This window comes from Musca autumnalis, unplaced genomic scaffold, assembly GCF_047663935.1.
Source record: "Musca autumnalis isolate F117 unplaced genomic scaffold, ASM4766393v1 scaffold_2, whole genome shotgun sequence".
NCBI classification, from domain to species: domain Eukaryota; kingdom Metazoa; phylum Arthropoda; class Insecta; order Diptera; family Muscidae; genus Musca; species Musca autumnalis.
In genome coordinates, this window is record NW_027411755.1 from 109,989,013 (window position 1) to 110,003,133 (window position 14,121).

Here is a 14,121-nt window from a genome sequence, read left to right on the forward strand (position 1 = left end):
GACAAGCCTCCCCTAAACAGGCAGGATGCTATGTAGGAGGATACGACGACGGCCTCCCCCAGGTCTCCCTTAATCAAAGCTAATAGATCTTGGCAGAAGAAGGATAGATACAATTACCATAGAGCTATTTTCTACTGTCAGAGGTTTATTGGCAAAGACCCCTCCGAGGTGACCCAGTCGGAATTTAGAGAAATTGGTCTGAAGATCCGATTTGTGAGGCGTTTCGAACGGAAATACCCTCACATTGAAAAGATCTTCTTGCCAATTGACAAAATTCCGACCCCTGTTGAGGCTGAGACAAGGGCAACCTCTACAGGGAAAAATGCAAATCCGGTGCTGTCAAACTGCTCGAGTCCTTTGCGGACGTCTTTGACGACCGCGGTAGGATCGAGCAGGTTGGCTCTACTGGCCCCGAAGACGACGGAACGCAAGGGAAACACTGGTGTGATCCCTTCCGTTTCGAAGTCGGCGCAGGGAAGGTTGCAACCACAAGCCTATGTCGACTGTCTCGTCGGTGGCTGCCATCGAACCTGCCGGGGTAAAGAAAGGTGCAGATCTAGTAGGGGCGACTGTGCAGAGGACTGGGCAACAGACCACTGTAAAGCCATCATCACCTACTAGACCTCACTCTTCTGATGTAAAGGGCGGTGCTGGCACTTTGAAAGGCTGCGTAGAAGACACCAAACTGCGCAATTATTTACTTTTAGTAAGCTTTACAAAATGTGAAAAAACAATGAAATCGGTTGAAAAATACGTGCGTTATAGCATTTTTTGTGTTTTAAACTTTTGGATTTTTCCTTTATAAAAGTTGGTACCTTATACCCTAGACAGACGGCAGTCTTAATTTGCATTAACAGCCTTATAGCCTAGACAGACGGCAGTCTTAATTTGCATTAACAGCCTTAATTCAAATTAATTTGAACATTATCCCCTTTCTTAATGCACAAAATCAAAGGAAATTTAAAATGAATTAAGCAATTTCAATATGGCAATGCTGTTGAAAATCAATTGTCTTTTGTCAAATTTCCATGTTTAAGCAAATAAAAAGGGAAAGCAAATCAGCAATTTTCGCGTTTCTTCAAAATAAGTAGTGGTCTTTCGCGAGTAGAATAGCAACTAATCGTTTTTCACGCCTTTTAACAAATCTCTTTTTCAAATTTTTATTTTCACAAAAAATGCCATTACCCAACATACCAATTCTATCGAAAATTATATCTTCCTCAAATGTTTTTTAAAGTTTTGCAATATTTTTATAATATTAAAAAGACTCAAACATTTCGCGAATAAATTAAATTTTTTTTGCTTCATCGTGGTGAAAAGATCAAAGGTAGAAAGTGTATTTGTTTCGCATATTTTGGCGAACTTTTGTAAAGCTTTATGAAATGGTCTGCTGGGTACAAAGAAACAACACAAACAGCTGTTTCATAAATGCAGATACTATCGTCTGTCAGGGTGAAAAATTAATTCAAATTAGGACATTTTTAATGCAAATTAACTCTGCCGTCTGTCTAGGGTATTAGTGCTTATGATTGTTATATGAATTTGTCTACTTAATAATTACGCACAAGGTACCAATATTTTGTAAAGGAAAAACCAAAAGGTTAAAACACTAAAGCTGGCATAACTCACGCATTTTTCAACTGATTTCATTTATTTTCCCCATTTTGTAAAGCTTACTAAATTTGTTTTAGAATAAAAGTAAATAATTGCGCAGTTTGGTGTCTTCTACCTATCCTAGAGCACGAGGAAAAGCATTTTCCTGTTTTTTAATGCGTTTTTGTCACAATTAAATCCTTATAACTTAACTATTTCTTACCCGATTTTTAAAAATGATGGCTTGTTCGAAATTTGTGATTTTCACCTTTTAAATATAAAATAAGATGTAAAAGTCAGTTGTGTAAAACAGAAGTTATGTCCGTTTTAAGTTGAAAATCCAAGAAACCCCGTTTTTCACTACATTTGCCGTTATAAAATCAAAAAACGAAGTGACCCTAAGAAATCAAAGGTATTTTCGTCTTCCATGGACTCCCACAATACCGAATTTATGCATCAGAACCCCTGCAAAAAAAATGTGTCAACTTTTGTATTACAGTGTAATTTTTGCTTATTATGTGATTGCACGTCAAGATTTTTATAAAAATTAAAAAAAACCCGAAATTCCGGCTTCATTATATGTCAGCATCCTTGACATCGGGATTTTTATAAAAATTCAAAAACAAAGTCGACATTCCGGCGTCATTATGCCAACATCCTGAACGAAGCGATCACAGCGAAAAATTATACATTAGAACTACATATGTTGTCAAGGGGGTATTCTTCAATTATATCTTTAAGCACAGTTATGTACATTGCGTTTTTCCATAAATCAGGAAAGATGATAAAAACTTGTTGGCTTCAACACGTTTTTCTTCTTCTTCTTTATTTGCTAATTCGTTTTCCGAATGTTAGCGACCAATACAATACAAATATTTTTTTTTTATAAATACATATGGATACAATATTTGTAATATTTTTTTTAACCACACATTATTCACCATGAGCGCGACACAGTTTCTACGTATGTAAATAATATTTTATGGTCGATAATGCGTGATTTTTCCCACAACATTTTTAGAGTCTTGGCCACATTTGCCTACCGAATTGGTTGTAATTCGGGATTTTGTGTTTCCACATGTTAGAAAACATGTTCACAAAAAAACTATATACACCATTTTCACATGTAATTCAAATAATTTCAGTTCTAATTTGAGTGTAATTCATTTGTAATTTCAGAATTTCCTTTTAAATTCGAATTATTTTTATTATAATTACATTTGTTTTTCATTTCACTTGTAATTTGGGAATTCCAATTGAATTTCATTCTTTTTCATTTGTAATTTTAGAATTCCTTTTGAAATGCATTTCATTTATAATTTGAATTTTTCATTTGTAATTCAAGTTATTTCAATTGTAATTCGAACATTTCCACTTGTAATTTGAATTTTTATAATTGTAATTCGAAATTTTGCATTTGTAATTTAAATTTTTTAATTTTAAATTACAAATGAAAAGCTTCGAATTAAAAATAGAACAAATCAAATTACAAATGGAAAAAGTCGAATTACAAACATAAAAATTCAAATTACAAGTGGAAAAATTGGAATTACAATTGAAATAATTTGAATTACAAATGAAAAAATTCAAATTATAAATGAAATAATTCGAATTTCAAATGGAATTCTAAAATTACAAATGAAATAATTCGAATTTCAATTGGAATTCTCCAATTACAAGAGAAATGTTTCGAATTTCAAATGAAATAATCAAATTACGACTGAAATTATTCGAATAACACATGAAAATGGTGTAGTTCTACATTTTGGTATAGCTCCCTTATAACGGTGTTATTTTGAAGTTGTTATATACAAATTAATTAGCTATAACTTGGTAGTTGGTATTCACAGTGGTCAAAAAACATCTCCACCTAAAATTGTAGACATAGGACGTAGCGTATACACATACATATGTATGTATATCTTAATTCAAATTTTAAATTTTAGTTCTGAATACTTTATTGTTGAAGGGAAAAAACGCCCCTTTTTTACTTGTTTAAACTTACCTTCTTGGGAATATTTTCCATGAATACTGTAGTCGAATAGGTTACAAAACCTATACTGGCAAAGAGTGTATGTACAATCATTATAATCGGCATTATCCAGGCTTCGATGTCATCATCAATATCCCATCTTTCTCCATACAGCAAATATGCAGCACCCAATAAAAGACATAAAGCAGAAATTAAGGATGTGGCAACTAACAGCATCTGTAAGAGAGAGAGACATACATTTAATAATCCTATTACTATTGTTGTTGCTGTTGGATTTCTTACTCTTCTATTGGCGCATCTGCAAAAGGCTTGGGCTACGAGTGTTCCAAATAGATAAACAGCGGCAATTACTAGAAGTAATTTCTCGCTCGTCAATCTTAATGTTGTAGTAAAGTTCCAGAGAAGTGGGCCATAGCACAAAATTGTGTAAATACCAGCAAGCTGAGAACCGATAGCTAGAACTAAATCACCAAATACAACTTTTGCCAATTGAGATGTCGTTGGACCAGTTTCCATAGATTGTGCTTTTTCGTGAAGACTCTTCTTTATGTTCTCCAATTCCAGGTCAAATTCGGGATTGTTTCGGTCATCGATACTGCGAATGCCACGGAACCAACGTAACGACTTTTCCATTGCAGCCATGTTACCTTTGCGTAGAAAATAATATGGACTTTCCTGAACAAATGGAAATACCATCGAGAAGAAAAATGATATTATAATTCCCACAACTGCAACGTAATCGTATTTGACATATGATCCAAGAATGAAGCCGATCAGAATACCACCGGCTCGACATATTTCCATAGATACGTTTAGTGATGCCTTTCCACTTGAAGTTTCACAAATTTCCGATATGTAAAGTGGAAGAACAGTAAAAGCTGCACCACCTGCTATACCGGCAAATATCCGAGACGAAATAATGTGTAGAATATCAAAAGCGAAATGAACACAGAACCAACTCCCCTAAAAAAATGTTTACAATAGTACGAGCAGTACGAGCAAGGGATAAGGTAACAATATCTCACCATTTGCAATAAACCACAAAGAAGCAGGACAGATTTTGGTCCTATTTTATATGAAACCGGTCCAAATATCAGTGAAGAAATTGCAGCAGAAGTGAAAAGTACACTCGTCATCCATCTTATTTCTTGAGAATTGGCGACGTGAATTAATGGAGAACTTTCTGCCGATTCATAGAGTTTAGTATGTGAAGATGTCACGCCGAAGGTTAGACCGAAGTTGAAGTTCAGTATATTACCTTAAATTGAAATAAAAAACACAAACTTATTGGGAATAATGCCGTTTTACCAATCATCGTTATCGTGCTTTAAATTTACCTAATAAAACTGCTATCATCTGGACCGTCTGGCCCTTCACTTTACTCGGTAGGCACATCGCGCAAAGTAGAAAAAATGCCTACTGAAAATGTCTCGACGAGTGTTAAGTTCTTTTATGCTGCCCAAATTGTGTGTATTACTACTGTTTTTGGCCATCGTTTCACGTACTCACATCAGGCCATTGTGATGAAACTCAGCATCCAAAAAGATAAGATCTCGTTATACCAGATACTTGTCTTTACTATCTGTATTACGACATGTTAAATATTTTTTAATGACTGTAAGTAAATTATGCAGAAAGTCTACACTAGGGAGCAAAAATTAAGGCAAACGAAAACAAGGATATAACGTTTTTTTTTTTAATTTTCTATTAGCACTTCTAGAATGCATCCACTTCTAGAATGCATACAAATGATGTACATGTAAATGATACTTTCAATGTTTGGAAAAACACATTTAATATGCCTGATGATCGGACTAACCACCCGTGAAACAATAGACTCCAACATTTTGCAATGCACCTCTTAGTCATAATAGCTCAACTCAAAAGAGAAATAATTAAAAATATCACTTAAAATGGCCTTCGCCTTAATATGGCAAAAATAAATAAAACCAGAGCTGAGCAAAATCGAGTGAGAGGCAAATTTAAGGGAGAATTAATATTTAATTTTTCTTGATGTTTCATTGCTTATTTCAACATTTTTTAAACATTAATGTTTCCTAAAATCGTCCACAATGCAAATTATTAAAAAATATAAATAAAAAATTGCATAAACTTTTAATTGTTTATGGTTCACAAAAAACTAAGAGTACGTGCTCACCCCTGAATTAAACACATTTATTCTGGGATATTTTGTAATGGTCATCTATACTTATAAAAGATTTAGTAACGATGACTCACTGACTAAATCAGCATCCGGCAAAAAGGGGCGCACGTGCCCTTGATGAGAATGCAATGCACCTCTTAGTCATAACAACAGAACAACCACCACTCAGTCTTCGTTCAGAAGCCAATGAAGAAGGTTCTGCTGTCACTTGTTTCAATGATTTTTAGTTTTAGCAATGCATTAACTCACACACAGTTTGTGGGGACCCTCCAGGCAATTTGAATTTAGTTTAATCTAATTTTATAAATGAGGATCTTTTTGGTGTCTGATTTTATGTAAAGTGAGACATTTGTCTAATATACAATAACAATTACATTGTTATCCCATTTGATAGGCAAACAACACTAACAATTCTGTATCATTATGATGTCTATCTAATTTCCATCGTTCATTTGGATACAAACGAGGTAGCTTACATTTATTTTTAGAATTGTAGTAATTTGAACAAATAAGACATTTGTATACAGATAGTTATATGCACTGATGGGCAAATTGCGAGAGACTCATGTATTTTTTACACTTTTGTGTGTGAGGCAGAGCATTTCTGCCCATCAGTGGTTATATGCGACGGTGGTGCAATGCAAGCGAGCATGCTTACGCTCGCTCCAGAACCTGCAAGAAGCTACTACCTTTTACTACAACATTTTTTCCTTTATGTTATCGAAAAAAGTAGTAAAACTTAGTAGATTCTTGCAGTACTGGAACAGAACAAAAATAAAAAAATTAATTAAATAAAAAGAAATATATAAATTAATTTTTGTTCTTTTTTATTTATTATTATTATTTCTATCAATGTTTTAGCTTATATTTATGTTTTATTACTTATAAAAATTTTGTTATTTAAAAAAAGATGTCAACTGGCCTGGGAATCGAACCCGGGCATTCAGATTGCAAAGCAAGCATGCTTACCATTGCACCATCCATATTATCGTATTAATAACTTTCTGCAGTGTCCAATGAGACACTCAAAAAAGTATCTAATGGGTGGAACAGTTCTTCCCGAGAGCTTGATCTTATTGGATAAGAATGCGACTATCGCATTCGTTTGTTCAATCGTACTCAAGTTACTTATTGGACAAGAAATAGATAGCTAATGTTTGCAGGGGAGAGACGTATGCGTGAGACCGCAAACAATGCGTTTGTTTAGTGCCGATACCTGGACTAAATGATAACACTGCTCAACACGACTTGTGTTTCATTCGAATTTTTTGTGTTTCCTCTGATTCTGATTACTAAAATGGCATACAAAGCGAAAAATTTGGAAATTATTAATCGATTATTGTGGTGCATAATTTTTTATGCTCATTTTAAAAATACACATTTTTTGTTGTCCGGTAAAATTTAATATAAAGGTACTGTAAATGGAATACTTTTGTATGCCATCGTAAAGACAACTTTTCAGTCTACAAAATTGTTTCTTGAATTGTTAAAAAATCTCAATTCGTTACCAAGTAATCAACGTATACATTTTCTTATTTCAGGTTGCATCATTTTCAGTGACAGTCACTGTATATTCCTGCGAAAACACCACAAAAATATTTATTCTAGGTAAAAATCGCCAAAAAACGATTTTGAGCTACCAGATTTGAAAATAACTCGCCGTTTTCAGTTAGAAACACAAAAAAATTGGGATGAAACATCCAACTTTTTTAATTTTGTTGAGCAGTGTAATCAAACGGCTGGAGCTAGAATCTTGAAACTTTGGGTGAGGGTCACTCTTGGTCCGGGGTTTTGAAAATTCGAACTGGTACGGTACGAAAAGTACTAAAAGGTACTAAATATGGTACCATTTGTATTTGGTGAACCGGTAGAGCTAGGAATGGAATGATGATTATGATAGAGTAGAATAGATATAGCAAAGGTTTTTTGAATATTCGAAGCATGAGTGTACGAAAAGTACTAAAATGTACTAAATTTTGTGAACAGAAAAAGTATAAAAAAGTATAAAGAGGTGGTTTTAGAAAGGTGTGCACATGTGGGCGAAAAGTACTAAATGGTACTTAATTTCGCACAATTTGGATTTGGGCGAACGGATAGAGCTGGAATCTTATAATTTTGAATTAAGGTTACTGTTAGAGTGGAGAATGGAAATATTTTTGAAAATTTGTACTCATGGGTGTAAAAAGTACTAAATCTGGTACAATTTGTATTTGGGCGAACGGATAGAGGTGGTATCCTAAAATTTGGAATTGAGATTAGGATTGAGATATGGAGGATGTCGGCATATAGAACTGGCAATGAGAATAACGGTTGGTGTATAGGGTGGATATAAGGAGAATTTTTTGAAGTTTATGGTGTACGAAAAGTACTACATTGGTACCATTTTTAAACGGGTACAAATTTTTAAATTTCGTATGAAGGTCGCTGTGGACTGAGCTATGGAGGTGGTATTGGAAATACCCCCTGTAAGGCTACGAGAAGTACTAAATTTGGTCTTGGATGTAGGATTAAAGCTGAAATTATAAGTTAGAAAAATACTATTAGTGTACGCAAAGCTTTAAAGGGTACTATACAAAAAGAATTACTAAATTGTACTACACATTGAAGCACTGATATGAATGAACTGGTAAATCCAGCGCTTTAAAATTTGTTATAAGAGTCACTGTTGGGATTAGATCACAATGGTTATGAAAATTCGCACTTAAAATGTATGGCATGTTTCTACATGTAATGCCATAGGCATTGGGCGAACAAGTTGGTATAATTTTCAAACCCAGGGCCTTGGGTTTGAAAAATTGTATTAAATATCATACCATTGTTTTTATGTGAACGCGAAGGCGGTTTTTATTTTTCAACAAAACTGTGTTTTTATTCCAAACGCTTAGAAACCCCATTTGGAAAAGTAGACCTATGCGATATTTTTATTTATTAATGGAACTTTAAAAGCCTGAGGAGCGAAAGCCATAAATTGAAATACCTCGCTGCTGATTTGTAGGGGTGTGATACATTCCATTTTTTTTAGAAAAAGTAAAGATATTCGAAACACAATACACCCAAAACAACCCAATAGAATTGCATTTGCATTTAGCCGGATTTAATAAACACACTGGGTTTCAAATGTCAATTCCATTGCATATACGTCAAAATAAATCTTCTTAATATTTTTATTCGGCTTGAGCCGATTTGCAGGATTTGAAACAAATCCACTCAATACGAAGATTTATTTTTGTACGGGAAATCTGGTAGATTATGGCCAGATTTAGCTAATAAATCCTGATAATCCGCTAAATCCGTCTAATGGACTCATATCTAAATGGCCTATTAGTCCCGGTCCACACTAGAGTAATTTCATTGAAAAAATTGCACGAAATTATGCGTCACTAGATCGAGCTCCATCGTCCCGGCCCACATTAATGCGATTTTTATGCAATAATTTCATGAAATTAGGCGTCCTTATGCTGGGTTTATATTATAGCCTTTTGCAGGGTTAAACTTCTTTGTGAGGATTTATTTGACGTATGCACAATGAAAATGGGTTTGTTAAATCCGGTTATATATAAACGTACTATTAGCTAGAGTTCCCCACTACAGCAATTTCAAAAAATTACTTTAGTATGGAACTCGACCTAAGAACGCTCAATTTCATAAAATTTTGTCAATGAAATCACTCTAGTGTGGACCGGGACTAACCAAATTTTACCAAATATTCCACGCAAAATAATAAAAAATAACTTGTTTTGTTTGCCACTGTTAATAAAAATTGTTGTGCTATATGAACGAATCAACGTTCTTGAAAGTAAAAATCAGTTGTTTGTCTTAGCTGAACGTGAGACGACAACTGTTCGCAAGATAAGAATAAGCGTTCCACGCGATGCTTCGAAAGTGATTAAATTTTGTTGTTTACCAATATGAATGAAAATACCGGTTGTAAAGGTCAACGCTTTATAATAAATTTGTTTCATATGCAAAAATCATAGCCTTGGAATCATGTCAAACGATATTTTGAATATCGAAATACATAGGTGCAGAATAATTGTTATATTGCACTACGTTGTTCAGAACATTATTATTTTTGCTGTGGAAACATATAACGTCAAATTTCCCAAAGGACTACTGAAAATTAAATATAGACATCGGATTTTGCATATTTTTTAATAATAAAGATACGAAGAAATAAAGTTGGAAAACCAATCAAAAAGTGTTCTATATTAAGATTGTTTTTGAGACTCCTTACCACAGTGTGATGTAGGGTATAAAAATATGATTAAATGTATATTGTAATACCATTTTTTTAACTATGCAAAAATGTAAGATTTGCTAAATTGTCAAATATTTTATGTACAATTCAATATTTTCTTTGCTTACATTTGTTGCATTAGGCTGGTTTTAATTCAAAGGGAAAAACTTGATGTCAGATTTTTCTATGCGGCTCCCCCTAAAGTGTTTAGTTTGGTTAGATTTTTCAGGAGCAAATCATCCAAACCGTTAATAAATTTGATTTACTCGCAGAGGCAAAGTGGAGGCAAAGAGGTAGCCCTTGTCTTAAAGAACAAAAGTTGTGAATACATAAAATCCATAAAACATCATCCGCAAGGTCAAAATCGGCAAATTTAATTTAAAATTGTTTCTCGGGTTGTGGTCTATAGATATCAAACCGATCAAAATTGAAACGAAACACCAACTACAAAAATGTGCTTCAGATCTCAGAAACCAAATACGAAATCTATATAAACGGTTCTTAAAGGTCATAATAGCAAAACAAATGGGAGTTTTATCCTTAAGAATAGAGTCTACTACAAACATGTACCTAAGATCCCAGTAAACTACTTTCTGGAATATATAAACTTTGTAAGAACAGTTCTTCAAGCTCAAAGTTCGATTATATTTGCCCATTATTTCCTGCTCAGGTCCGTAAATACACGACCTTTTAAAATTTTCTTGAATTTGGAAGAGTCTGTTATTTTCAGTAGGGGAAAATGTGCAATAATTGATTTTGGTGGACCACAGGAAGTGTATTAGGCCCCTTGCTATTCTCAATTTATTTGAATGATATAGCAAATTTAAACCTTGATGGCGAATTAATAATGTTTGCCGACGACATACGTTTGCTTTATCGCTACAAGTTTGATGTGGAATAAAGGGCCCGCATGGAACCCGATGCAGCTCTAATTGTGGAATTTGCCCGCTAAAATAGACTAAAGCTGGGTACACATTGTCACTTTTGAATGGCAGCTTTGTTGTTGCTTGCTAGTGTGGCCGTTCATTTTTGTCATTCATCATGCAACCACAAAATGTTTTGTTTGACAGTTATCGATAATTGCGAAATATCGACATTCAAAACTGACAATGTGTACTGCACTTAATAATTAATTCAAATAAAACCAAATTGGTTCGTTTTCGTCCTCAAATATCGAGATCCGATCCGTTTAGCATTTACGTGGATGGTGATTTAGTTTATGAACAATCGTCAACTAAATATTTAGGTGTTACACTTCAGTGTAATCTTTGTTTGGATATTCATATAGACAACGTTAAACATAAAATATCTCCAGCTATTGGAATCTTATATAAATTCCAAAATAAGTTAAACTTGAAAACCAAGTTTTCAATTTTTGAAGCACTTATTCAATCCACTTGAGTTACTTGGCAATCGCATATGCATACAACAAGCGCAGCAACGCTTTAAAATCTCCACAATGTTTGCAGAATAGAGCCTTATACCCTAGACCAGCCATGCGTCTTTACGAAAAAGTTAACTACAACTCTCTTTCCCATACAAAAAACCAAAACAGCATTCTCTTCTTGTGCACCATTGCCCTAGACAGACGACAGCGTTAATTTGCATTAAGAACTGTATTTAATTTTGCCCTGACAGACGACAGTTTCTGCATTTACGAAACAGCTGATTGCTGGTAAACAACTGTTTTGTTGTTGTTTGCAATGCAAATTGTGTCTCAGAGCATGAATATGCTTTCTCCCTCATATGAATATGGGCTCTCTTTTACGGTATTGCCATATTGAAATATCTAAATGCCCTTTAAATTCAGTTTCATTTTGTGCATTAAAAATGTGAATAATGCACGAATTAATTTGAATTAAGGCAGTTAATGCACATTAACGCTGCCCTCTGTCTAGGGTATTAAAAACTATGCCACTTCGACATCCAACAATATCATTAAGTCTGTCTGGTTACATTTCCAGCAAGAACTTTCTCAGAGAGTAAGGAGTTTTTATTGTAAAAAGTAAACAGACACCTTCCCAGCAAAAACCAGCAAGCAATCAGCTGACTTGCCAAAACTGAACAATTTGTCCGCTAATGAAGGAACCAAAGGAAGCAAAATGTTGTGTTTTATTAAAAATAAAAAAGAAAATGACCCAAAAATAGATTTTTTCCACTTTGTTCTACAAAAAATAATACAATTAGACTTGCTATTTCCGCAATAAAATTGTTTTTAATTTTCACAAAAATAAATCAACGAAAAATTAAAAACAGATGATTGACTGTTTTCAGGAAGAAGAAGAAGAGTTACAAGTTCTTGCTAGAAGAAATTTGTCCAGCAAGAATTTGCTAACTCTCAGTAAAAGAACTGTCAAAATGTCTCTGGTACAAATTGTTACAAATTTTAGGGTAACCAGACAGACCTATTATTTAAAGACTTTGCAACGGAAGTGTTACCAATAGGTATATTCGATAACTTCGCAAGTAAAAGTATTTGCAAGTTTTTGCAAGTACTTGTAACTACTTCTCATTTATCTTTTATTGAACAAGTTTGTTATCGAACAACATTAAATTTGTACGAATTGTTACTGGATGTTGTTCGTTTACTCTACAGTACAATGCAAATAACCTTAGTCGATTGCAAGAAGTTACTGGACTTGTACAAATTTGTAAAAATTGTTGAGTAAACGAACACACCTATTTTGTAATAGTTTGTACAAATTTGTACAAACTTTTGGATTATCGAACAGATCTAATATATGGACAACATATTTATCAAGCCCTTTTATATCGTTTCAAGAATATTAAACAAATCGGCCATCAAACAATAAATATATCACAAAATCAAAACAATGTTTATACTCGAAATCAAAGTAATTTGCGAATTGCTAGGTGTAGATTGAAGAAAACTAAGCTATGAATTGATTGCAATGGTAGTAGATATTACTTGTGTCTTTTTACTTTTTCAGTAATAATTATTCAGTAACTTCTTTTCAGAGAGTAAGAAAGATTTTACTCTTTGATACGAAAATAGAGAAAAAAGTTAAAAGACAGCATTTAGTAAACTTTAGCAAGATAACAGCTGATAATCAAAACAAAAATATTGGCGCCAATGCATGAAAGAAAAACTAACTCCAAAGCAATGAAAAAGTTCTTCAATTTTAACCAAAATAAATAAAAAATAATTAATATATTAATAAAATAGCACTGTGCAACACTGAAAATGAAAACAACTTCTAGTGGGCAATTTCTGAAAGCACATATTGAGACTACAAAACCCCTAGTTGGGTGTCGTGTTTTTAGATCGGGTTTGGATTTTATGGCCTCATCTGTAGAGGGCTAAAACGACACTTTTTTCCATTGAACCGGGCTTTATCTCCGAAACTAATAAGAATGTTGCTTTGCGGTCGTAATATCGTAGTCCCAAAGTAGTAGAACTTAAATTTCAAATAGACGAACTAGGAAAACACGCACCTAGCGCATCAAAATTGATAAAATATATGAAAGTTTACATAATTTCTGGAATTATGGTCTGTTACAGTCAAACTATTTGGAGTTGAACCAAGTAACCTTTCGCAAAATATTTGCCAAATAATGTGCTCAGCAATTCATTAGAACATTCTGAAACTGTAAAATACTTATTTCATGTTGTTTAGGCGGTATTTCATATCATACTTTCTACTAAACATATTTCAAACAACGTTCACAAAGGCTGTTTATTCTCATATTTGAAATTTTAATGTATTATTGATATATTTATCAAATAGTCGTTGAAAAATATGCTAGAAACAATGCGATAGCGACACTTTACAACAATGATATGTTCTGAGTTGTGTATTACATTTCTGCGAATATTTTTCGCCACGATAGCATTAAGAAAAATGTAACCGTTTTGGAGATACGCTGCAGAATATACTCAAATTACAGAATTTTTAGATATATTATAAAATTTGAGGCAATAAATGCGGTTATTCATGTTCATTATTTTTCCAAATACTTCCTTCTTGTTCTTATCTACAAGTTTGCTGCGGATGTCATGGAAAAATTTGCATTGGTTTCAATGATATAATCCCGATTTGCTTTAAAAAGTCAATATTTAACCATGTTTAGATAGGGCCATAAAATACGGACCCGATCTAACAAAACAAAACC

At 33.5% G+C, this 14,121-nt stretch overlaps 1 protein-coding gene across 3 annotated transcripts in view; it reads right to left on the minus strand.

Annotated features, from left to right (window-relative positions):
- The window catches only part of LOC141394454 (facilitated trehalose transporter Tret1), a 39,445-nt gene that overhangs the window by 1,645 nt on the left and 23,679 nt on the right, over positions 1 to 14,121 (minus strand). For 2 of the 3 annotated variants that reach the window (XM_073968819.1, XM_073968820.1), the window contains exons 2-5: positions 4,924 to 5,168; positions 4,612 to 4,844; positions 3,869 to 4,549; positions 3,599 to 3,802 (exon numbers count right to left, since the gene is read on the minus strand). In XM_073968819.1, the coding sequence (XP_073824920.1) occupies positions 3,599 to 3,802; positions 3,869 to 4,549; positions 4,612 to 4,844; positions 4,924 to 4,981 (1,176 nt within the window). In that variant the 5' untranslated portion in view covers positions 4,982 to 5,168. The remainder of the gene's footprint in view (positions 1 to 3,598; positions 3,803 to 3,868; positions 4,550 to 4,611; positions 4,845 to 4,923; positions 5,169 to 14,121) is intronic. The other variant, XM_073968818.1, reaches the window with a different exon arrangement.